General features: G+C 44.3%; 1 protein-coding gene across 7 annotated transcripts; it reads left to right on the top strand.

Moving 5' to 3' along the window:
- On the top strand, positions 1-24,855 carry LOC125284668 (doublecortin domain-containing protein 2). 7 transcript variants are annotated; one of them, XM_048228721.1, is made up of 15 exons: positions 1-582; positions 809-857; positions 1,522-1,598; positions 1,861-1,992; positions 2,110-2,259; positions 2,363-2,408; positions 6,040-6,205; positions 8,678-8,778; positions 9,069-9,209; positions 9,474-9,794; positions 12,825-12,894; positions 14,849-14,901; positions 21,103-21,192; positions 21,340-21,451; positions 24,682-24,855. In XM_048228721.1, the coding sequence occupies exons 1-14, from the start codon at positions 287-289 to the stop codon at positions 21,409-21,411; spliced, it is 1,764 nt and encodes a 587-aa protein (XP_048084678.1). In that variant the 5' UTR covers positions 1-286; the 3' UTR covers positions 21,412-21,451; positions 24,682-24,855. The 7 variants fall into 7 exon arrangements, with proteins under 7 accessions (XP_048084678.1, XP_048084679.1, XP_048084681.1 ...); XM_048228722.1 differs by lacking the exon at positions 24,682-24,855 and having other exon boundaries at positions 21,315-21,440; XM_048228724.1 differs by lacking the exons at positions 21,103-21,192; positions 21,340-21,451; positions 24,682-24,855 and adding exons at positions 15,697-15,722; positions 15,817-15,934.
- The last annotated feature ends 1,977 nt before the right edge of the window (positions 24,856-26,832 follow it).

Here is a 26,832-nt window from a genome sequence, read left to right as displayed (position 1 = left end):
TTGGAGACACCTTAAACAATATCCAGATTCGGGTGTTTGCTAACGTTAGCCTCTCAAGGAGTAACGGTACTGGGAACAGTAGGATATCTTTTTATTCTAGGGTAATAACGGACAGCCCAGAACAGTGCACCTGATATGATGCTACTCTCGGCTCGGAACATACAAACTCATAAGATAACGCAGGTTCCATAGTTTTGCCATTTGACCTCTATGGTTTAGCGAATGAAGTGGCTAGCTAACGTTACAAACTGGCTAGTCAGTTAAAATAACAGTAACGTTACAAACAATGTCTGGCTCTCCAGGTAATCTTATGGCTCGGCGCCCGCAACCTCCAACGAAGACCGTAGTCATGTACAGGAATGGAGATGCTTTTTTTACTGGGAGGAAGATTGTCATTAACCATCGCCAAATGTCAACTTTTGACAGCTTTTTAAGTTCAGTAACACTTGGTATTGAGGCACCATTCGGAGCCGTGCGAAATATTTACACTCCACGGGAGGGGCACAGGATACTTGACATGGAGCATTTGCAGCATGGGGAGAAATATGTGGCAGCTGGAAGGGAACGTTTTAAAAGGCTTGAGTAGGTCACTTATACTTGACATATCTCGAATATAGATAGATACTTTTTAAACATTGGCTAGACTTGCAATCCATACATGTACCTTAGTAAAGTTAGTAAAGTAGTCAGTATCTTGTGAAATAATACTGAAAAATGCCACTGTTAATGTAACCCAATGAGGATGTGCACTACTATCAGTAGTTTCACTATTTAGAAGTGGTTGCTTGTTATTTCTTTTCAAAAATAGATACCTACAAATAACAACGAAGAAACCGCAAAGAAAGAAAAATGAACTGGTAAGGAACAGCTGTGTAGGCAATATTGGGAACAGTGTTGTTGTCATTGACAAGTGGAATCTAGTGAACAAAGTCTCCAAAAGTTTGTTGTATAGTAGTTCTAGGAGGAGAGGAAAGCTGGCTGACAGATGAACTTGTTGATGCTCTTGAATAAATTGAACAAGCCTCAGAAAATGTTGGGAATGTTGTGTGCTAATATCACATGAGTGTACCACACAAAACAATCTACATTATAGATCTGCCCTCTACATTATAGATGTGAAATTGCATATCTAAATTTCATAAATTGTCCAAACTGGTATACACCTAGTATAGAGATACAGATCTGAGATGAGAGACTTTCTAGTCTCTTCTTTCTAGCCTCAAGGAACATTGAGGAGCATTGCAAGGAGCATTGGAAAATGCTTTGGCTGATTAAGTCTGTTAATTCTTAATCTTTTAGGCAGGCATATGAGGTTATGGATGCTTGTAGACTGCTTTTACCTTGTCTGTGCACAGACTGTGTAAATGTCAATCAATAGAAAATAATTTAAGCCAATACTAGACGTTATTCAGGCGATGTTGCACTTTTAGAATCTGACAGATGTGTTTGACAAATTAGATGATGTGACACTGACTTGTCTATGCATGTCCATGGCAATACCCAGTATGTGTTATTTCACAGATTCAGCCTGTAGTTCACAGCAAAATAGTCGTTCCAGCTCGTTGGAGGAGAATCATTAATGAGTCATGCACCATCCAGTGAGTCCTGATTTCATCGTCACCATACAGTTACTTATTTATGCAGTTCAGTCCTAAGTGTCACATTTCATGAAAGCTGAAGTGAAAATATTGCTAAGGGAATGCATTTTAGAGAAAGAATAGCCTGTACTGAGTGAAAGAAACTTTTGAGTCTGCCCAAAACTGAGCCTGCAAAATACCCTCTCACTCCCCTCTGTAGCTATGTGTCCACAATGATGTTGAAAGACTGCACCTCAATGTCACATATGGTTATATTTTGTAGTGTTTTTACCAATGGAGATATCTTGGTTCCACCAGCTCGGATACTGATACCAAAGTACACTCTCACAAACTGGGACAATGTACTGGCCATGGTAACAGAGAAGGTACATCTACGCACAGGAGCAGTATACAGGTGAGTTCTGTGAATACTTGTGTGTGTTTATCTAAGGCTGCCATGAGTATCATAGGAGTTATACTACTGTGTATTCCAATTGTTTCAGCACCACATGCATGCATTTCTTCAAAACAGGTTATGCACATTAGACGGGATTCCTTTATTCAGTGGTACAGAGCTGGAGAATAACCAGTACTACGTGGGTGTGGGGGCTGAGAGATTCCGACACTTGCCATATTTCCAGTGGGTTCCTAACAAAGCAGTTAGTCGAGATATGACCCAGGGGTATGTACACCTTGTGATTTGCTTTGATTTTGATTGGCAGTTTTTGTAGTTTAGTTGACACATTATGCCATCTGAATTTTATTGTATTTTTTTCTGTCTACAGTGATGTTTTACCACCACTTAAAAAGATGAAAGCAGGAAAGAATGTTGTAAGTATTACAGGACACTGTTACATAGTACACAAAAGAGGATTCATTCTTGAGCAAGTCACTAGTTCTGGCAGTACAGATAAACAATCATTTAGATTGCATTTCAGTGTAAACTGCTGTTTATGGACCATCCGATTTTTGAAATCCTGGGTTGAGAGAAACATATCCTCTGGCTTTCACGTTGGACTGTTTGTTGTGCGGAACAACAGATTGTTGCAAGATATACTACCTGCTCAGCATTTCAATGATGTCCCTGCTCGACTCGCACAGTGGTGGTGTGCGATCCGGATTGGGACATTCCCTTCATCAATCACTGTCTGAATGAGGCATAGAGTTCCTCTCACCTTGCTCTCAGATGGCTAATCCTAGTGCGATGAGCCAGGGGCCGCTTGATCAAGTGCACAGACTTCGACTGGGGGGAACAGATTCACCGGTGCAGCACAATGAAAAGGCTCACACACTCCCAAAGAAGGACTAAATTGTATTGTGATGTAAGTGTATATCCAGCCTTCCAGGAAAGGAGGAGAAAGAGAGAGAGAGAGAGAGAGAGAGAAGAGAGAGAGAGAGAGAGAGAGAGAGAGAGAGAGAGAGAGAGAGAGATGAGGCTCCCAGTCTAACCAGAAGTGAAGGACAGAACGTGCAAGCTCTGCCAGATGATTGAGAACAGGCCGATGCGAGGGCTGTGACAGCTGTTAGTGGTAAACATGAAAAATGACGGGCTCACGTGACAATTTACGTGACAACAGAACGCACACATTTCACAATCCAGGTAGTATTTTCAGATTAGTTTACCATGCTCCATCAAGTTGATTGAAATGTGGAAATCGCATCATCTTCAGGGGGAAATGGTGAGAGGGGATCTCATTAAATTCAATTACGGACTAATCTTCATAGTTTTTACTTTGTTTAACTAGTCAGTGCCAGTCATGCATTGTGATTGGATTGTGACAGGGTTGTGTAAGCACCAGCTGTCCGTATATTTCCTTTAGTTAATACTCAACTCTCATGTGTGTAGCTCATTGATGAAGTTACATTATTTTAATGTAATTTAATGTCTGATTTTCTTTAATGTCTGTCAGTGTATCACTGCTGTAATGACATTCATTGGAAAGCATAGGACCAGATCAGTGAAGTATGAACCAGAAGGGGGAGACAGAGACTCACCGATGCCTGTGGTAATTCATGATGTCCACAAGTTATTCTCCTCATGTCTACCAGTCTCCTGTGTGCATGATGTCATTGTGCATAGTGTGGAGAGGGGGGAAAAAAATAGAAGAGCACCAAACCCCAGCCTACACGGCTGTGCATCGCTAATTGTGAGGTGAGCCCAGAGCGACTGTGTGAATTATGGGATTGAGTGCCTCCCTGGCAGCTTGCGCCATAAGCGAGGTGGTATATCAGGCTTGGCACACAGCTCCAGACACTGAATGCCATGGCACCGGCAGTCGGTGAAGTCACAGATGAAAGCGCCGTCTTTTCCCGTTGGCAGCACAGATGCTGAATGCAGAAAATGCAGTGGAAGGCAATCTTGCAGAAAGAAGGAAGGAGAGGAAAGAAGAGAGCAAGAGAGAAAAAACCAAAAAAAAACAAAACAACAACCACTGCACAAAAAAGACTTCATCCTGTCACTCGCAGTCCATTTAACACCAGTCTATAGTGTATTGTAGAGTCTGAAGCAGGCACTGGAAATAGTCAGCTGAGTTGAAATCAACATCTTTTGACATTACTGGTACCTCACCTTTTGGTTCCTCCTCAGTGACCTCATGCCTTGGGGAAATAGTGATGATCCCAGGGTGATGGGTGGCACGTCCACCACCCTTACAACCCCCCTCCCACCCCCACCCCCCATGCACTGCCCCGCCCAGCCAGGCACCGGCAAGAGTGGCTGGCTGCCTGGCTGATATTGCAGGCAGTGTCCATGTCTTCATGGCCGACTCCCATGGCTGCTATCATATCACCGCGTCCTCCCCGTGACTCCTCCGCGCTGCCACTCGAGAGGCCCGGAGATGACACGCTCCCCCCACCACCCTCCTCGCTCCGAGACTTCTCACGCTGATTCCAGCCAGACTCGCCGGCTGCCCGGCAGGATGCTGTGCCGGAGCGGAACACGGAAGACGAAGCCATGATCTCAGCTTTTCCATCTCGGGAGTCGTTAATAGGTGCACAGTGGGCACTTGGAGACACTGGAGACACTCGGTACCCTTGCAGCCAGGGCACCAATTATGCCGGTTTCACCTCCTTTATCTGGCTCAATCTTTGTGACCCCCACACACACACACACACACACACACACACACACACACACACCACCTCATCATAATGCAGAGTGTTTTTTTTGTTTTAAAGGTCACCTCACTGTTAGTGTTACAAGTTTAGCTAGTGCTCACTGCCTATGTGTGGCTTTGTGGCCCTTTTGTTCCTTCAGCTTGTTAAGACAGCAGAATTTTTATGAAGTTGTTTTCAACACAGGCTATGTCAAATACACCCGCTGAACTTATTTTTGTTGCCTTCGTTTTATTTTTCTGTTGCCCACCACCAACAGCTGTTGGAAATCAAAAGGATGTTGGACAGAGCTTGCCTTTGCATTATATAAAAAAAAGAAAGAAAAAAAGAAACAAGCAAACAAGTGCTATTCCCCAGAAACTGTGTTAGCTGTCGTGCAAGCACTATTGCCTACTGTGTGTTCTTGTGGAATGCAAAGATCAGTAAACTGCCCCCTAGCCAGCCTCTCCACTGAGTCAACTAACAGCACGGCAGCACACTGCACTCACATAAAGAGAGGGAGAAAGAGAAGAGAGAGAGAGAGAGAGAGAGAGAGAGAGAGAGAATCCACTCCTCCCGTGAAGGAAGCGCCTCACCTCACTAGCTCCAGTACACAGGAGATGAGCGGCAGGTTCCAGAGGAAAATGGCCTTTTTTGAGGGAGCATTAATTCAGATGTATACCCAGCTGTCTGCACGTCACTCTCAACTCATCTGCCCACTGTTTTCTCTCCTTTTCTCTCTCCATCTCTCCTCTCTTCCCCAAAGCCCCTCTCTTCCTTCCCTGTCAATAGCTGCCTGGTGTCTGCCAAGAATAAGTTATTCTCTGGAACTCCCCTTCCCTTTAAGTTTGTTTGGATTCTCATTGTTTGATCTGGCTTGATAAATAAGACAAATGCATTTAGAAATTCATGGCTGCCCCATTTCATCAATAAATGATTAGTTGGTGGTGCTCTCCTGTGATTGATAGCTTGTGCTCAGGATGTATTGGAACCAGATGAATTCAATACAGTGTAAGTCGCAGGGGAGCTGCAAAGCATATCAGCTCATGAAAAATTGAGGTCAATGGGGGAAAAGAATATGAAAAAGGTAGGAAAGGGAAAGACACATGTTTTTTTGCGTATCTGTGTGTGTGTGCCCATGGTGTGTGTGCGCACGCAAATGTGTGTGTACAGAGTGTGTGTGTGTGTCTGTGTGCCGGTGTGTGTGTGTGTGTGTGAGAGAGAGAGAGAGAGAGAAACCATTTGAACACAGGAGAGACAGCTTTTAATTCAACGCACTGTGTTTAACACCAGAGGCGTGTGACATTGTGAGGCTACAGGTTGTGAGCTTTAATTGTGGGTGCTCTGTCTCTTGTTTACTGTACCGTAGGCTGCAGATTGCCCAGCCCCGTCCCAGGGAGAGGAGCCGGAGCAGGCGGCCAAGGGGCTCCAGGCCCTGCTGAGCGGCCGCAGTGGCTCCCGCTTCTATGCCAAGTCCCAGGCAGCCAAACAAGCGCCAGAGCCTTCCAGAAATCCACCTATTTTCTCAGTGGGGGGTAAGCAGTGGAATTCTATACTGTAGATACATCTCCCTGCAGCAGCTGTAGGCTTGCTTTGCCTCTATGTTGCCAGATTGCTGTGATATGAATTGGACCTGTTGTTTTTGTCGAAGGCAGCATTATTTTCACCGTGTGTGTGTGTGTGTGTGTGTGTGTGTGTGTGTGTGTGTGTGTGTGTGTGTGTGTGTGTGTGTGTGTGTGTGTGTGTGAGTGAGTGAGAGAGAAAGAGAGAGAGAGAGAGAGAGATATAGAGAGGGGTATGTGGTGTTTTTCTTTGTGTGTGTGTTGTGTATGTGTGTGAGAGAGAGAGAGACAGAGAGAGAGGTGGGGTATGTGGTGTTTTTCTTTGTGTGTGTTTGTGTGTGTGTGTGTGGTATACAGCAGAGATAACAAGGGCTTGTGGTAGGGATTACTTTGAATTCACAAGCTGTTCTCCAAAGACTACCTGCATCAGGGGAACGCGCAGCCTGCCTTCTAGAGAATCTAGCTCTTCGAGGTGCATATTAAAGCGAACACGACTTCAAATACCATCAAGCACTCTAAATCATGGATGAATTCAATCAGGGAATTTTGTAGGAAATGTATGCGGGAAGCCTTGTTAACAGTGCCAAGAAAAACAAAATGCTCCAATTTTCTGCTGATGGGGAATCAAAACTGATCATGAGTAATTTATCGCAAACAGAATAAAGGCATCAGCGTATAAAGCTGACATTCTAACATGTTATATTTATAATCATAATAATGTCAGTGACAGTTTTTTGGAGATCTACCCAGAATCATTGGGGCTGTCAATTGTTGAAGCTTTGAGCTTGTCATCTTGCATTTGTTGTTTATGTATGTTTGTGTTTATACAGTATGTTTGTGTGTGTGTGTGTGTGTGTGTGTGTGTGTGTGTGTGTGTGTGTGTGTGTGTGTGTGTGTGTGTGTGTGTGTGCACATCCTCACGCACAGAAGCTTCAAAGTAGCTGTTGCGTGGCGGCCGGTGGCTCTCTGCGATACTCTGAGGTCATGGGAGTGAGTAATGGCCTCTGTTCAGGGGCTGGCCATCATTTCATGTGTTAGAGCGGAGCCAGCAAGTCCTTAGTGATGGAGTTGAATTTCCTGCCTCCACGCAGCCTCCGCATTAGTGCCGGCCGGGCTGTCTGCCGCGGCGCTGCGCTGCGGTCCGCGGGAACGGCTCCGCGCCGGTCTCCCGCCACTTCTGTCTTGGACACTTGATCATCCCATGCGGCAGCGCTTCCTTATAAACCCGTCGCTAATGGGTTTTTTTGGGAGGAAAAAAAGAGAGAACGAGAGAGAGAGAGAGAGAGAGAAAAAGAGGGAAAGAAAAACAGCCCTCCCCTTCTGCGGGCCTCCTCTTAAACACATCAGCTCGCCTCATAGGGATAATTAAGCATGCGATGTGGCTGAGTAGCGCTGAGATCACCTCCGAGGGAGCCTGTCTTCGGGCTGCTCGGCGTTAACAGATAGTGCCTCGGCATGAAGCATCATGTGGGGCTAACTGTGCCGCTTGGCTCGCAGGGCAAAAATGACCTATAATATTTGTGCTTGACTGCTTGGAAGAAGGCAGTTTAAAATGGATTGAAACTCAGTGTGGTTCATATTAGTTACGCTGATATACTGTATACTGTGCCTCATGTCCGCACATGTTGGCGTTCATTGACATCATTACTATCCAGTTAATTGGGAATGAAAGTGCATTGCTGGACATGGGTTTGGATTTTGATATTCATTCGTAGTATTACTGCAGTGTAGTGAAGTAGTGCTAGTGGTAACAGCTGTTCATGCCAAATGGTTTTTCCTTTCCTTCCTCCACATGATATATCTGCTAATCTTTGATTTCTCACAAGCCTTGTCTTGTGGCAAAAAGTCAACATGAATAGAGCCTCGACAGTGTTTTTGCTTGGCACAGCATCAGACGGCCAAACTTCCCTCCCGATCCATTGTGACAAGTTCTTCTTTTCGCATTCCCATCGCCAAGCGAGATGCTGCCCGTTTCGCCTATGCAAGCACTTCATTATTATACATCAGCACTTGGCGTGATGCTTGTTGACTGCGCTGGTCTGGTGTGTTTGTGAAAAAGCTGTTATTGTTGTTGTCGTTGTTGCGAGCCTATCAGAAGAGTTAAGCGTCTTTGGCAGCCTCTCAGACCTCATAGTATCGCAGCGTGAGCGGTGGCCAAACTTGTGACAAAGATGTGCGAAAGGCTTCCAGTAGCTGCTGACTCTTTATGCCCACTTGAAAGAAATAAAGGCTCTGACAGGATCATTGATCACCTTTGAGATTTGGGGCCAAGAGAGAGAGAGAGAGAGAGAGAGAGAGAGAGAGAGAGAGAGAGAGAGAGAGAGAGAGAGAGAGAGAGAGAGAGAGAGAGAGAGAGAGAAAAAAGGCGGAGTGAGGATATTGTGGATTGGCAGGCCAAGCTGGCTGCCAAATGGAGAAGAAATTGTGATTAATCACTCTCAACAGCAGATAGCGTGTTCAAAGCCAAGGACAGAAGAAAGGAAACAGCGGGAGCGGCCGAGGTGGAGGAGGATAGGCGAGTGCGAGTGGACCTGCCCATTGATCAGGTGAAGACCGCTCTCTGGATAAATACACACAGAGAACAAAGTGCACCAACCCGTTAAAGGGAGAGAAAAAAATCACTAGTCATCCAATGATGTTAGACACACATGGACAAGCAAGTGGAGTTGATTTCCCTTTTGTGTGTTTGTGGCTGGTTTGTCTATTTTCTCAACTCTCTGGGAACGTTTACAGTAACTTGTGAATAACATACTAATACTACTAATAATATTGTTAGTGAAGTCAGGAATAGCCATATGGATAATGGATGGAACCTTCTGAATCCCTTTATGTGCAGGTCAAAGCCAAGACGGTGGATGAGGAGCAGTGTGACTACCCTCGTCCAGAGAGTGGTGGTAGGAGTCCCATTAAATCTTTCTTTCGTCGGGCCAGTATCAGCAAAGCTCTAAAAACGTCACCGGCCAACTCCAGGGCAGAGGTCAGTGTGCGCTGTCTCCCTGAGCAACTCTGAGGAGATAGCTCTCACACACTTCCATTCAGAACATTTTACATGACATGATGTGCTTGAAATCTCTAGAGATTCTAAATAATTAATCTGGGTTTGTATTGTTGAGATTATAGAGATACTGGCGCTGAAACTGTTGTTTCGCTCCTATCACTACCAGTGTGCAATAACAGTGCTGCTGTGTTTGGCTGCTATAACTACTGGTGTGTAATAACAGTGCTGATGTGTTCCCTGTAGAGCCCAGCCAGTACTTGTGTGACTCCAGATGAGCTGTTCAGTGATTCCAAGCTAACTAATGTGAATGGGAAGCCAGAGAAAGAACCTGTAAAGCCACCAACAAAGACATCTGTGAAAGCACCAGTTAAGGCACCTGTAACACCAGATATGCCAGCCGGGGACTCTAAGCTTAGCACTGCAAACGGAAAGCCATCAAAAGCACCTGTGAAGGCACCTGTGAAGGCGAAGACGAAAGCTCCAGTGACACCAGAGGAGTCAGTGCAGTCACCAGTGGATTGGCCGGTGGAGTGGCCAGATGTATCACCTCAGGAAGCTACAGAGGTAAGACACTTCACACATAGCACACAGGAAGGCCTTGATTTACACCTCAGCCCCTCCTCTTCCCTCTCCCTTTTCAACTTCATCCCTCCATCCCTGTCCACATCAACAGATCTGTGGTGAAAACACCAGTAGTGGGTGCTTTGTATGGACAGTTATGGCTCTCAACAACAGTTGATGCGCACTGAGGTCGAATAATCTTTAAGTTGAAATAATGTGAACCTCACAACATTAACCTCCAATTGCACACAACAATAGACCGGGATATTACAATGCTTTGCAATTTCATGTGCCTTTGAAATTGGAAGATATCGAGTCTTATTTAAACAATCAATAACTCTCAGCATTTCATTTAATGAAAACTATAATTTCAGACAAAGGCCATTACAACCACGGGGGAATGTTTTGGTGCTGTGATTTTTGCTGTAGTAAGCACTTTAGTAATAAAGATGTTCTTATTGGAGTAATTATTGACTTCGGGGAGCAGTTATTACCTTGTTAAAGACCTCATCAATAGCATTATTCATTGCTTATCTCATTCAGTCATATATGAACACTGCTGAATCAGAGGCTCTATAGATCCTGAGAATGGCCTTGGCTTAATAGTCGGTCATAATTCGCACCCTCCCCCATTTGGATCCAGCTAATTGGTCGAATCATCTTCACCGCTCAAAACTGTTTGATTTACAGTGTCAGGCTAGAGGACCCTTTACAGCTGTGGTGTTCTTGACTCATTCAATTCGTCCTCAACATGTGAGGGCTAATCAAGCCGCACACACTTTACATTCAGTCAGAAAATTAACCCTAGCCTTTGTGTTCGCTTCGCGCTCCTACACAATAAATATTTTCTCATTATTTCCCCATGCCAGGGCCAATGTAATCCATAAACAATGTTTATTCCACAGCATAATAACACATTAAATGGCTTATGAATAGATTCCACTCCTCGGAATGTGGTTTGAATAGGTGTCACTGCATGCTTGGATTGCTGTGTTTACTGTTGTTGCAATTTCTCTTCAGGAAAGCTTGAATTCTTTGAAGCCTACTGAAAAATAAACTAACCTGTGGTTACATAGCTTCAGCTCATATCATGTCTTAACATATATTTCAAGTAAAAATACAAAAGCTATATGTTTTTTTTATAAAATGTATAAATGTATACCATGTTTAATGATGTGTAGTAAGGAAAGGCAGGATGATGTAGTAGATGGATGAACATTGTTGAAAAAGAGGTTGTTGATATTTGGAGTCATCTTATTGATGTGCCACTGTCTGGTGTTTTTGTAGTCGAACAGTAAATCGTACTCAGGATTAGCGGTTATGTCTCTCCGACCATCTACAGCATCCTCCTCCTGTTTCTCCCTCTCCTGGAATGAATGCTAATGGCTGATAGCTCACTTGAATGCCGTGAATCATACCCCAGCTGAAATTGAATGAAATTGGCCCTTACCAGAGACATACTTAGGAGACACTCTCATTATTTAAATCAATGGTTGTGTGCTTCCCATGCTCTGTTCAAACGACAGACTCCTTGAGCCGAAAAATAATTGAAATGGTGATTTTCTGTGGTGGCCGGCTAGGCTGGTCTTAATTGGGATGCAGGCAGATAGACCCTGTGATGCAGGAACCGGCCGTAATGATCGAGACTCGCAGACAATGCCGAGGCCGGGGAGAGGGAGACGCTGGCCGAGGAGAGATTAAAAGCAAACAGAGGACCATACAGTGCGTGATCAATTGCACATGTTTGTTACCGAGGGTGACTCGTGTGATAATTGGCAGGAGGGACCTGCGGGGCCCCACTCCTACAGTCGGGCTTCCATTCAAATACATGGATATAAATGTGTTTATTCCTCAGCTTATCTGAATGATAGACTGTTGCTTTGTCCTCATGTGTTACGCCTAAGGACAAGAGACAGCAGTGGCGGGAGCATAATAAACAAGGGTAGTAATGTGTATATGCCGGCGTCATTTTCTCCTCATGTTCTGTTTTGGTTTTAATAATATTGGCTTACTTATCAGTCAGTCAGCTAAGCATTTTTTCTTAATTAATATTGTTAGATATGCCAATGCGACCAGGGATGTTTGATCAATTGTCTTCCTCTTCCACAGAATTTTGTGATAAAAATCAAATAGTTATTGATCGGCCCATTGATCTTCTCCCTTTTTGCCAATGCAGTATCTGTTCATTTATCTTCTGCTGTTTTCTGGCTACCAGTCTCCAGCTTAGGTTAGCTGTTTCGAAGCCCCCGCTCACACGCAAGGTCAACCATAATCAACCCCAGACGATGTCACTGGCTTCTGCAGCAAGAAGCACTCCTCCTGGCTTTTAGTCTCACCATTCAATTACTGTTTATTATCTGGTGGCTGGCCATTAATCAGAGGGAGATGTTCTGGGATTTCTCACCGGGCCATTGAACCACTTAGAAAAACAGAGGTTTATTATCTTAGTTTCATGGCCACAGACGCTGCAGTGTTAAAATCTGGTACACAGGATCCACTGTGCTGTGTTTTTATCTATCTGGTTCCTTTCTCTTTCTCCTTTCTCCCCCCCCCCCCACACACACACACACATACACACACACACACACTCCCACCCTGACCAGTTAGGTCTCATTCGTCCTGAAGCATGACATCACTTCCCAGAAGCTGAATGGGCGCCAATGTACAGTATGTCTTCCTATTAAGCATGCCATAGCACATATTATGTTGGAAATCAGATAGAATTACTGCTGTAATGCTTTGCCTTTGCCCATAACCATTAGATTATGGTTCAGCCATTAGATCTTAGCTAATAAGGACAGAGCTGTGACACACTGCTGTAAATATGTAAATCACAGCCCTGGAAAAAAAAAGTTGTTATGCCAGGCTGGATCGGGTAAGTTGGTAGCTTGGCTCTGCCGGTGCCTCTTTGAATTTCATGAATGATGTGAGCGTTATATTTACACAAGCCTTAATGTGACTGCTAAAAATGCTGTTTTAAAAGCAATATAAATGGAACCAGATCAAAGTGCCAGATTCTGATTTATGTTCTAGGAGCCGAAAGTGGAGCGGCGAGCGTCAAAGCTGTTCGGAATACGGACACGGATGTCCAAGTTTTTCAAGGGTGAGTTCATCAAAGAGCTGTGGCATTGCAGCCCAAAGTTCCTGCAGCCTCGGCGAACATGATACATGCATAAAGAAACCACTAATACACTCCGTGTTACCAGCTTCCCTCCCATGTCACCAGATCCTCATGTGCCGGGCTAACATCTGGGAGAGCTTCCATACATTATAAATACCATCTGTCTCGAAGGTTACCTTTCCATTCCTGTGCCTTGGTTTATTATTAAGTACACCTGTACGCTGTGTGTTAGGCCGGGTATTCCATCAGCTGCGCAGAGACGCACACTTTTCAGTTTTGTTGGTGCAAATATGAAAGAGGCTGGTTTGGTTTGGACCCTTCGTCTCTTTCATTTGCGCAAAAGCAACAGAAACGCAGAAAAAAAATGTTCATGTTTTGAATGTGGTCCGGTAAAGACGTGATTTGTGTACCGCGGAGGAAACGAGACGTTGCCGAGAGGTGTGCCTGGAATGCTGGATACACAATTTACTCTAACAGGTTCCAAAGAACAAGATGTTTTGAGGGACAGGATGGAGGCTCTGCCAATCTCCGTGTCTGAATTCCACTGGGTGACTTAAGTGAGAGGGATGGGGGTTATTACTGCACTAAGCCATGGCTTTTTGGTCGGACACCAGAACCTATCCTGTAGCCCACACTCGCAGCAGGGCTCCCTATTATGTAGAAGCAAGGTATCAAGCCAAAGGCAGAATTTATATTCAACACCCCGTCAGAACTGTATTTCGGCTTTTCTGTGAATATTGAGCCGGGCCAAATTGGCACCCTGTGAATATTGAGCCGGGCCAAAGTCTGTCACGCGAAATCCTCCATTTTAGGAAGTTGATATAGCAGTAACAGAGTTTTAAATTTAGGATACTTGCTATGCAGCGAGCTGTCGTTGTAATCTTTCACCGTATGATACAGGCTGTCACACAGCGCTTGAGGCTCGTATTGACTTTCTTCTTATCTGATGCATGTTCATCTCAGTGTTGTGTATTCTAGTGATGTCCCTGATCAATTTTAATGAATGTGCTGCTCCCCATATGTTTACCATGAAACGGAATGAGAAAGTCCATAGGGTATGGGAAGCTTTTTAAATATTCACCAAGTGTCTGGGCTTTTGGCATTGGCAGAAGTGCCTCAAATGATGACACCATTAAGATCACCCATTTCTTATGGAAAGTGTGAGCACCCTAAATGCTGTGTTACCACATAGGGGAAGGGGTGGTGGGTTGGATCGCTATTTATTTTGTTTGACAGCACAATTGATCACCACTAATGCCATTGATTCAAGACATATTTTAAGGCAAGCAAGGAATCTTAAACTTACCAGGGAGAAAAAAACAAAGCAAAAAACGTAAGGCTTATGTCTGCTTTTTATCAAAATGTATACCACCAGGCCAGGTTTTCCAAAACCACATGGCGCTTTTCCAACGGGTGGAAACAGGAAATCTGTCGAATATCTGCTCTTGCTTTTGTTCAATTTGAAAAAGGGCACTCGTCAAGAAGGCTCTCCTTCAAAAGTTATTGAAAAATATGAACAACAAGCTTGTAATTTATGGTAACTGTTTGCAGCCACTGCTGCGAGTTGTAAACCATAGTGATTGATCTCAGACATGAAGATGTGTTCAGTCATGTCAGAGTCGACCCAGCTCTGTCCTGCACGCACACATCACATACATGCGGCGGGGTAGCCGGCCCTGTCATGTTAAATTATACGGCACACAAGTTAATGAACAATGAATTTCCGTCTTCTCCATGGGGATCATACCTGAGTGATGACCTTTACGGAAGCCTGATTTTTACTTTTATTTAAATGTAAATTATCTGTGTGCGCAACGGTTTCGCTCTTAAAGATGGGGATATTTATCAAAGTGGGGCCTGCTACTAGCGTGGTGATGTGATCCACTGGATATTTCACATTTTTGCTCCCTTAACGATTTTGTTGCTTGTGTTTTAGACAAAAACAAGAAGGAGACGTCTGCTCCAGAGTCGGATGCCATGAAGCCAGAGGTATGTCCACAGCTGTCAGCATTTATTATGTTTTGATTGTATATTTCATAAGCCTTTTATATATTTTACAATGTGGGTTATGTGAAACCGTTATGGTGTATGCTTTGGAAGTTGGAAGTCTTCACCACTGAACCTCGTCATTGACATATATAATACAGTGCATGTTACTCACGCTTGAATCATCAGCTCCAGTACATTTCATGTGACAGTGCTTTTGAAATTGGGCTCCAGTGCAGTGCAAATAATATCCTTGTGGATTTGTGAATACCCCTGAGAGAGAAGACATTTGTTAAGTATGACAAAGTTTAGAATTGCACGTTTTTATGTCTGCCCATTTATCATACACATGACATTATTCGCCTTCAAAGCCACTCTTCCCGCCGCCGTAGCTTCCAACGCGGACGAGAGATAATACGTTCCAAAGACGCCGCGTGGAGAATCTGCCATTGTGATGTGCAGAGAGGGGAGCCGTCGCCGTGTGATCTCGGGCTGCCGCTGGTCTGATGATGGAGCCTCTGTGAAGTGCACCACTGCCCAGTTATACATTAGCTTTGATTGCCAGTTTGCTCTGTTCGCAGCGAGCTTTGAACCGCGTCTCGAGATGAAAGCCAAAGTTGTCCAGTGTGTCCACTCTTGCAGCAGCTTCATATTTGCTTCAGGCGCCATCAAGGCCTTCAAGAGTCTTATCCAGGCTTGGGGAGGAACATTATGTATAATTTATCATACAATGCCTCTCAGACAGCCCGTTTCTGCTCCATTTTAATTTGATGCCATTTTTACTTCTCATGTTGACAGAATCAATGATCGACCTATTTTACAAGGTAGGCCTTTTTTGCATTTTATGCACTTTGATATTGGCAACCCTGTAGTTCTGAGTGCATCACCAACACTTGCGGTCTGCTCCCTTCCACACAGAAAAGACCGCCAGTCCTGTCGCAGTCACAGCATAGACACCCCCCCTCCTCGATCACTGAGACCCCTGGGTGCAAGATGAAACTGTTTTAAACTAAATAAAAATGTCTGCATCTTGACAGCCCCGCAGTGGATATATAGCCTCTTATTTCAAGAATATATTGCATAATTATGCATTGTTATGAATATTGCATGGACTCTCACAGTAAGCGTGTGGTAAGTTGCCTAATTGCAGGGATTAATTATTAAGAAGCAAAGGTCTTGAGTGGGCTGCAGAGTAGCACTTTTGATGAATTATTTTTTGTAGTTTTTCTGATGAATTATTTTGGGGGGTGCTTTTGCCACATCAGAATGCAGGGTGTGCAGCAGAACTCCTCTTGAGAGTCTTGTCACCCCCAGAAGAATAACTACGATGATTAAAACCAGTAGAATCAATTAATAACTTACTGAGATTGGAGTGGATCAGAAATTACACATGGTGCTGGCGGCCATGGTTCTTTACAGCACAGAGGCAGGATGATTTGTTAAACATGGGCCATCGTTGACCTGTAGGTCATACTTTAATTCCTTTTTAAATTCACTTCATAACATGAGTAGAAAATGCAGAACAATACAATGTTGCCAGAACACCCACTGGTATACTTATGTTACTTCAGTGTGCAAGTAAGCCAGACGATCAGCAGCTAGCCTTTGAGGATGTTTTCTTTATTAAAATACCTTTGATAGAGTGCTGAGTACCGTTAACTGCAGATAAAGTTAAATCTCAACTTCTATGAATAAGTTCAAAGAGGCAGTTTAATAGTCTATTCCAGTGTTTCTAAAACCTTTTCAGACCAAGGACCACTTAACCAATAAAAAAAAAAAAAACACGGACCACCTAGCTAAAAAAAAAAACAGTAGACCTACTTTAACAGTAGTAACAATATTACACAATAGGCCTACTCACTGAACCACCTTGTTTATTGTCTTTGCATCTTACTTATTGTGTCAGAGGATTCATATGATTTAGTAGCTGTAGCTTACATAGGCAGTGTTGCAGAACTGTTTGGATTTACATACAAGTTGGTTCAATATTGCAAACAACTCATCAAAATGATATTTTACTATGTTCCTGTAAAACATGTTTTTTTTTTCCTTCTGTAAATACACTCTGTACTGTATATCCAGTCTGAAGGTTTATGATATGGCAGCATTAGGGAAAGGAGAATGATTCCAAGGTTTGTGAAGCCCTTCCCTCACAAGGCTTCACAAGAGTGCATCTGTAAGAAAATGTCTTTTATCTGCCTTCACCCATGATCAAGCCTGCGTAGTACTGTAAATAAAAGATTGATAGCCAGCCAGTAACGTGTGTGGCCTGTATGATGCTCAATCAGTCAGACATGGGAAAGAAGCCCCCCGCCTCTCAGCCACCACTTATACATAATAACAGCCAATACTCTGCTCATAATGTAGCCTAATGGAGGTGTTTGTTTCTTGCCTGTGTGAACAAGAAATTCACACTAGTGTTGCCTTGCTGCATCTTTAGACAGGTACTACATGTGGTCATTTTGTCTCTCCACACTGGAGGTGATGCAGTGCCCTTGGCCTACCCAAAACATCAAGAAATTAGCTCTATTTTGCATTATGCTAAGCTAGTTAATTCCTAACATAATAGTGGCAATGGTTGTTAAGGATATGCAGGAAGGGCTCTTTAAAATGTCATGTGTCATGACAAGTGTTGCAGACCAGAAAAGGACATTTGTTGATTTGGACATTTAAAGTGTTAGAAATAATAGCAGATTACTAATACAGTTACTTGACAAGAAAGCAAGATGGTTGAAGAAACATATGAATTCAGTTCAGTTAATGAACTTCTTTGCTCTCTGAATTAATTTTTAAATAGAAACACTGCAGCATTGCGTATGGGCAATCCACACCAATAACCTGACGTGGTCAATTGAATGCCTTTTAGATGAAAGCTTTGCAAAACAGCAACTTCATATTTTCTCCGTTGCTGACATACAATTAGACATCACTCGCGATAGCTGGTTATGCAGGTTCTTGTCTTTAATGCAGAACAGTTATGGACTTGCAAGTCGGCTGAATGCATCGTATTACCACACACACTGGAACATTTCCTTATTGACTGCCAGTTTACTCAGTGCTGCGCTCTTTAATCCTGGTGCATAACAGCCCTGACTGTATTACACTTGTTGTATTCTACCGATCGCCCCCACCCCACCCCTTTGTGCTTCAATTAAGCTAATAAGTCCAATGTGTACTAATAGGTAGCAATCAATTTATTCTTTCTTGCCTTTTGGTGCCTTGACCTCATTAGCAAGTGCAGACTTGCAGTTATTTCAGCTCAATGAAATTGACTTAAAATTGTATTAATTTGAATGCAAGGCTGTACAAGCTGACCTCAAATGGTTAGACTGTGCATTGGGATTTCTTTGTCATGCATAAGCAAATAGCGATGCAGAATGCTCGGAGGACCCCAAAGCACTCTACTCCTCAGCACACTGTCAACGTAGTCCTGACCATTATGAAAATTACCCAATTATCTGAGCTGGGTAAACTTTGTGGTAAATATTGTAACTCTAAAAGGTGTGTGCTTGTATACAAGCACTCTCATTTGTGCCTCCCACTTATTCCTGTGTGTGTGTGTGTGTGTGTGTGTGTGTGTGTGTGTGTGTGTGTGTGTGTGTGTGTGTGTGTGTGTGTGTCTGTGTGTCTGTGTGTCTGTGTGTCTTTGCGCGCGCGTGCGTGCGTGCGTGCGTGCGTGCTTGCGTGTGTATGTGTGCATGTGCTGTAATGCAAGTCAATTAAGTCCATGTGTGGAAGAGAAGGTCTGTATATGTATATGTATGTGGCGCCACTGATTGAAAGAGACAACAGCAACTGCTCCACTATGTTCAGCCAGGGGCTTAGATATGATCTATATTCACTTACAGTAATTCAGCAGAAAGCTGCAGAATGTGTAAACTGCCTCTGATTTCATAAGTAGCTCGTGCACATAATGGTGTTGGTATGGGTAAGATAAGGACACAGCACAGAAATAGAATAGCAAACTCCGTTCCAGGAAGTGCATGCCACACACTGCAGATGGAGATACTGTATGACAAGTACTGTACAGTATATCCCAAGTGCCATTGTGGAGATGAATCATGAAACAATTTAAAATGATGATGCTGCATCTAGAATAATTACTCAGTGAAGGGCATGTAAAGTGCTGAGTAGGAGGACAGGGAGTTATTGCCTCGTCACACCTAGCTGACTGGATTTTGACGTGTACACGCTAACATTATCCATCCAAAGGGGTGGATGCTTTTCCTTCTGCTGGTAAGCAGACCCCTCCTGCTTGCTTATGCATGTGTCTGGTTTAGGCCCCTCTCAGGATTTACATGACAGCTTTAGAGGCTACAGCCATCCTCTGGGGTCCAGGGAGAGAAAGTGAGAAAGAGAGAGAGAGGGGAGAAAGAGAGAGAGAGAGAGAGAAGGCTACTCAGCAGACGATCCGTAGTGCTTCAGGCCCCTTTTTAGCACTGACATCATCTGGAGCCACCAGGAGGCCACTCATGTCTTTTCTCCACGCAGCCTTTCCGGTTAGTCCCTGTTAATGGCTGGAGGCTGAGGCTAAAAGCCCCCAGTGGCTGATAAGAGGCAGGCAAGGGAGCGGCACTATCACCGGGGGGGCCTGCTCGGCTGATTGGGCTGCGCCGAGGAAGCGGTCTAAAAATAAAAACAAATGGAAAAATCCCAGATGATATCATCTGACCGTGTGCTTGCTGACTGCAGAGACTGGTAGCCTGGCAGTGGGGATGGTGCTTTGGAGACTTAACACAACCTACTCCACCCTGTGAGGAAAATGTAGTGACGCCGTTTCCATCAGGAGGAGGATAGAGGGTCTGACAAGGCTGTAGAACTTGTGTTGATATCTAGTATCAGTGGACAGAATGTACAGTACACCAGCAGCTTGGATACAGAGGAAAGAAAACGGCAAAGGAGTGAGCTCCATTTGAACTCAACTAGTCAACTATTTTGTCTTTATTTAGCATTGACCTCGAAACATTAGATCACATCGAGATGTAAACATCAGTGTTAAAATGAATATGCAAGGAAAACAGTTAATAATTGAAAAATGGCCTTTTCACCCACACCCCTATCTGAAGAGAGAGCCAATGATTCCCTCTGTCTGTGTTCATTCCTCCTCCTCCTCCTCTTCCTCCATGAGCTCCCACTGTCCCAGCGTGCCCAGGCTCATTGTGTCCCCAGTAAGATGGATGCCCAGTTTTGTGGGGGCAGATGGCCATGATGCCTTCGTGTGTACACACAGGCCACAGATTAGCATCCCGCCTGGCTGTTGCGTCTGATGAGGCTCTGTTCGGGGAGGGCGAGCGAGCGCCTCATCATTTGCATGTGGGACGTGCCACCCCAGCTTTGTGTGGCGGATGGCCATAGCACTGCGGGTGTTTTTTTTTTCCTAGTCAGGGACGGGTCCAGAGGGCAGTCCTACATGTGAGCCTTTCAAAGCAACCTAGGCTCTGTTCCCACGACTACCCCGCTGTTTACCATCATTTCTGTATGACAATAAGGTGTTTTTTGTTTTTTGTTCGTTTTTAATAGTGTGGAGATATGGTGTTGGTGGCCTTGCATTTCAATGAAAGAGACTTCTTTCTCTCTGTCCCTGGTGAAGCCTCAGTTGTGTTTGACTGATGTTGTGCAAAGTTGAGTCTCAGCTTTTGTGGAAAGACCTGATCTTTGTTCTTGGTGATGGTCTGAATAGATGTTTTCTTTTCAGGCGTAGGCGATGCCTACATTTTCAATTAATCATATTTAAACCTCTGATACATATTTGAGTGATCCAAAATCTGTTTTACATAATGAACACCCATGTCTTTTTGATGGATTCATTTCATTTCATTGCTGTGATAAAGTTTTATAATGGATATCATTTACCTGCAACATATGCGGACCTCTTTGGGAGATCTGTTTCTGCGGTGATCATAAGGCAATAAATCACCTCAAACATAAATTATGACTGCAAAGTCACTTTAGATTTCCTGTGAGGCTGCATATGTAAATCCAGTGAAGCAATGATATGATCGGCATAAAAAAAATCACCTACTTTAAGTCTCCTCATATCTTCGCTATTCCCTTGGTTTCAGTCATGACACGCTGCTGGAATATTGTCCTTTATCTGTTCCTATCAGATGTAATGAATGTACTGCCCCAAAGGTGAGGCCGGTAATTGATTAAAGGCCGTAATGTTTTTCGCCTTGGCGCGTGGACGTCGGGGGAACATCAAAGTCCCGCGCGGCCAAGCTTTATTTCCCAGCAGTTAATGAGGAGACGACGGCTGAGGAGAGTGCTTCTGGGTCGCAGTGGGAACATGGCGAGGTGAGGTCACTTCAAAGGCGCGATAATGACGGATTAAGTGTAAATCACAGCCACGTTTTAGGCGCTCACATAACAACTCACTGATCTCTTGTTTTTTTCCTCTCCCCTTTTTTTATAATGAGAAAAATGGATGCCGGCTCTTGTCAGGTGAAATGGAGGATTTGTCCAGAATGTCACGAGATTGGTGACAGTCAGTTGCTATTCCATGATGGGTTTTAGAGATCTTGTCTTGGAGAATTTATTCTTGTGTGATACGGAGGTGAGATATTATGAGCAGTTCTGCAGTAATGTCTGTTTCAGAACTAGTCAGTTTCAGAATGTCAGTTTCACAACCATGCTGTATTTGTTTTCTAGTGTTTTCCGTAGTGTACAATTCCAAGGATCAAAAATTTCAAGGGGTGGAAAGTGTGTCACCCCTGTGTCACAAATCCAGCATCTATTATAAGTGTCGACCATCAGAGAAGAGGATATGGATTTTACCCATAATGCCCCTCTTCATTGTGACCTTTACCATCTCTCCCCTTTGCCATTCTAGGGCCTCTTCCTGGGTTTATGCTGAGATCACTTACCTGCAGATAGAAAGCACTTAAGCTCATGAGTGGGCTTGTGGTGATTTATGCACCTGTACGCCTTACTGAGTGCCTGTGTGTGCAGCCTACTTCTGGAGGAATGAGGTGTCATTAAGCAAAAAGAGCTGCAAACAATTTCATGTAAAAAATGATATCGTCCACTTTAAATGTGGAATCACATTATGCCACCATGTTGAATCTAAAGTGGATGAGCTTGTTACTGTTGAGAGGAAGGCACACTGACCACACACTTTGTTTTGGATGACGCACCATGATTTATGTAGCCATCTCTGTAATTGTTTCTCTAACACAGTGATATGTTACTGTAATATTTATTGACTGGATGGAGCCAACAAACACATGTTGTCATATCACAGTGCAAGGCTATCATGTTCGGAACGTGCTCAGCCCCCATTACACATTTAGGCCTTCTTGCAATCTTCCAGTGCATCATGTAGTAATCCTGTTAGCAGTCTTAACCAAACAATACTGCCAAGTGCCCTGCCCAGTGTCTTCCCATGCACATTTCCTGAACCTCTAACCGCCAGCTTAGATGCACTGGCTAATTCATCAGCGCACTGGATCCATTCGTTCTGGCTCTTTCTGAGTTGCCATGGCTGACACTAAAGCTGAAGTAAACACATCTTTATAGTGTGTGTGGCGAGCGAGCAGTGTGCTGGACCCCCACGTGACTGACCTCATCGAGCGGCGTGGGCCGAGAACGAGTGGAGAAAGGGATTAAACATGGCCCCCCTCCTCTCCCCGAGCGGGAAATCACCTCTCATTCTGCTGCGGGCGCTGAGGTGGCGCTCATTACACCTGGGCTCTCCCATGTTTAATTGGCCTCATTAAGTGATTAACTTCGCAAATTTACCTCTCGCCTCAAGGGCACATCGCCGAGCGGCAGTAGATCAAGCTGGCGCTGCCTCCCGAAGTCACTCCATTAAAGCGGGAGCTCGGGTGTCAGCACAGACCCGGAGTTTAAAGGACAAGTTTCCAAGAGTGGTCGCTACTGTCCCCAACTAGCCGTTACCTCACTCTCTGACCCAAATAAACATACGAGTGGTGAGCGTTGCAAAAGCAGCTTCATAATCTGCACTGTGTGTTTTGAGAGTGATGGGATATACAGTATATTACTGTGTGGAAGACACAATTGGATGAGTTGAAAGAAAGCACGGGACAGTTGAGAAACTCAAGGCATTTATTCTTTAATATTGTACATCCTTGTCCTTGGGGAGTGGAACAAATAAAGAATAGATGAAAAGCAAGGGCTGTTATTATTTTTCCTGAAAGTTCACTTTAAGTTGTCATCATTGACTCGGTGAGAGCTGCCGTGGGCCCCCGTGACAGATTAATGAAATGCCAGGTAAAGTGGCAATTTAACCGCCCGCTCGCGTGCTCACAGGCTGAAGGTCCGGCTGTCGGGCCTGGCTTCCTCTTTTAACGACCGCCGGCCGCGGCTTGCCGGCACCGGCAGCCGGACGGAGAGCGCGGGGAGTGTGCAAATTGGACCCATCATTTTTCATGCGCACGGTGACATCCCCCCGTCAGCCAATTCCACTCTGATAGCCTCTCTCAGGGATCATTGATATCTGCATTAGAGACCTTTGTTAAAGGTCTCATCTAAATGCATTGAAAAATGCCCGGCTCTCCTGTGTACTTCCTGCTGAAGATGCAGGTGGTCTCCGGCTCGCCGATCTGCCTCGGAATTGCAGACTTGGCTTTGTCTACATTAAGGTTAGTTTCGGAGGCGGGAGCAGGCAATGCGGTGTCACTGAACTTTGGGGAAAACAAGTGTGTGTGTGTGTGTGTGTGTGTGTGTGTTGGGGTGGAGTTGGGGGGGAGGAGCAGGATGACAACAACATCAACAGCAACAGCATGCACGGCAGTGGCTGCAAATCCAAGAGCTTCTGCAGGAGCTTGCTGACAACACTCCGATTTGTCAACCTGACTTGTGCTCTGACACCCTGAAGCAAATCAGTCCATCAATCATTGTTTGTGTCGAATTTATTCAATTTGATTGTGCAGACATGTTGAAGTGGTTGCTCAACAACCAGAATGTTTTTTTTTTTATGTATTTTTTAAATTGAAGGCATACAGAAATGCCTCAAAATATGGCCCTTGGCGAAGGACTGAAAAAAAAAAAAAACAGAAACACACCAAGGCTTCCTAAAAAAGCGCCGCATCTTACACACAAATGGATGTGTCTGAAGTGATTTTATGCTACTTCCCATAAATGTTATTGGATGAATAGACATGATCTGAAGGTACGGTTAGGAGTGGGAACAGCTTTTATATATACAGTTCTATCGACTTGCCAAGAGGCCAGTGTGTAGTCGCAAGAGTAGATTTCCATTTAACACAACACTACAGACGGACTCCATTTAAAAGCTCAGCCTCAAAAGTCTCGCCACATAGAGCACTTGCACTTCAGAATTGCTTCGGAGTGAACTCTGACTCGCGCCTCAGATCCTAAATGAGTCATTTGCTATTCTCGTCTCTCTTTTGCTCAGGGCTGAATGAGACACAACAGAATTGATCGAGTTGTCGCCAGCAGAGCTCGACCACTGTCACTGTGCATTCACCACTCGCCACCGCAACAAGCTTTTGGTCCAATGTTCAATTTTCCCCCCTGATCAAAGAGCCTCTTGTGCTTGGAGAGGTCTGGCCCATACACTTGATTTGAAATTACCCCAATACTGCTCTTCCCCCTGAAACATTTGCTTTTACTATTTTTTTTTACTCGTCCTTTTCCTAACAGCTATTTCCAGAGTCCACATAGGTGTGCACTTTTTGGGACAAACACATGGGCAAATGCAGAATTCTGGCCTACAGCCTTAAACGCTTCTGTGTGTTGTCGACCTGGTGAGTGAAAGCAATGCTCTCTCTCTGTCTCCTCTCTCTGTCTCTATCACTGCAGTGAGAACCTGGCCCAACAACAGTATCGGTGTCATCAAAACGTTCCCTCACATGGTGTCAGATGATTGGACGTTTGCTCGGCAGACATCTATTCAGGACAACAGTATCTGTGACCAACTGTCACGGGAGTTGGAAATAAAACAGGGGCATTTGGAATGCTCTCACTCGTGTGATACTTCATTGTGTCATTTTTGGAGTCAAGTTGATTGAAAATGGTGTCCAGGAAAATAAAAAGCATTTTTTGTCAGTGTCAGGAGCCAGTAGTCTACATTCAGGGTTATTTATTTTTGATCTTCACATAAGAATAACATCATGAAAATAAAGAAGCTTAGGCTTCAAGAAAAATGAGATATCTGTTATTTGTCTGAATACTGAAGATGGCAATGGCACTTAATATATACCGGTAAGCAGAAGTAAATAAAAAAGAAAGCAAATAAACAGATGAAATGCCATACAAAAGCAAACACACAACACACAAAAGCCCCTTATCACAGAGGGATAGAATGAGAATTCAGTTCTGGGGTCATGGGCAGAAGAAATGGGGTCTTTATGCAGAGAGTGCCTCTACACACATTGACACACACACAAACACAAACCCATACACACATGCTCGCACACAAACACTCCAAAGCAAGGCTTTTACTGCTATTTTCGACCCATCATTATTCCTCATAAATCCAAAACTAGCCCAGACCACTGGCTCTGACAGCATGACTGATGAGTTTGCCGTCGTGAATGTCAAGAGAAATGGTCTCCCGCCCCTTATCTCGCCATTTCTCATTGTGTGTGAGACTTTGGGCTGTGTGGAGAAATACAGCCTTTCTGATGAGCCTTACTTGCCGATAACCCAGGGCATTCTGACATACTGTCAGGTGTTAGAGGCAATGGGGGAGAGGGGGTGAGGGTGGGTTCAGGTACACCAGGTCTCAATTTGGAGCCCATGATGAATACAAATCCCCCCCACACATTTACATGACTGCTGAGGAGATTGGGAAACACAGACCAAAAAGACGTAATCATGTTAAATGCCACACGTTCAGAGATATGCAGCATGTCTATTTCAGATATTACCCCCCCCAGAATGTCTCCTCAGGGATATTTGAATATTGATGCGAAGGTGTATGTATGTCTAGCTGGAATTAGATTGAAGCTGGTATGATGTCCATTCATGTCATGTACTGTATGTAGCATTTTAGCTATTTTGAACACCGTACCAACACTAGAAATAAACCATAGAAAAGAATTTCAGTTCTAGGGTTATTTAATTGAAATAATTCATTTTACTGTCATGTGATGGTGAAGCTTACCATTATTTTTGCTTTGCATTACAATCAATCTGCGTACGCTGTGTGGCTTTTCGCTATGGTTTACCAGTTTTGACATCCAGTATTTGGCATCTCTGACATATTTAAGTCAGAATGTTTGCTCTGCTCTACAGTTGCCAACCCACAGCATGCCTGAAAAATATCTGTCTCCGTTGCTTGGGTACTAGATCAAAAAGACTGCTCGCAGGAGAGCCCAAGTCTGGCGAAATGCATGGTGTTTTTTTTTTTTATAGATATTCCCATGTACCCTTTGCCGAAAAAGCTCCCGGTGGATAGGAGAGATAATGAGGGCTGAAGCTGGATTTTAGCAACAGCTATTAGCCCACCAATTGCATATTTATGAAAGCTTTATGAAGCATTTACTGCTCAGTTTCATCAGGCAGTTATGTGCAAGGACTTGACAGCTTTCCTTTGAGATTAGTCTCAGATACCCTTGTTGATGGCAGCCTGGGCAAATCATTTTTTCTCCCTGCCACACAGATTGAAACTTTGCTGTTATTTTCTGTGTGTGTGCCTGTGTGTGTGTCTTTGCTCAAACTGCTGTGTGCCCAGTTACAAAACTGATAGGCATCAGGGAAGAGGCGTTTGTTTACCGCGGCACTGTAGGAGGACAGGGTGGATAAAGGTGTGTGTGTTTGTATGTGTGCGTGTGTGTGAGAGGTGGAGGGGGGGGTGGAGATGCAAGCCGCTGTGGTAAATGTCAAGGATGATGAGGTCAGTCAGACTGGCAGCGCTGCTGCCATTACGACAGTCTTCACATGGCATCATCGCAAACTCCCGACAGCAGCTGCGAGCTTATGGGAACGCTTCCTAAGTCCCGCTGTTTC

This window comes from Alosa alosa, chromosome 19 (genome assembly GCF_017589495.1).
Source record: "Alosa alosa isolate M-15738 ecotype Scorff River chromosome 19, AALO_Geno_1.1, whole genome shotgun sequence".
Classification (NCBI taxonomy): domain Eukaryota; kingdom Metazoa; phylum Chordata; class Actinopteri; order Clupeiformes; family Clupeidae; genus Alosa; species Alosa alosa.
The sequence above is the reverse complement of the archived record's forward strand: the minus strand, read 5'-3'. Positions and strand labels throughout refer to the sequence as shown.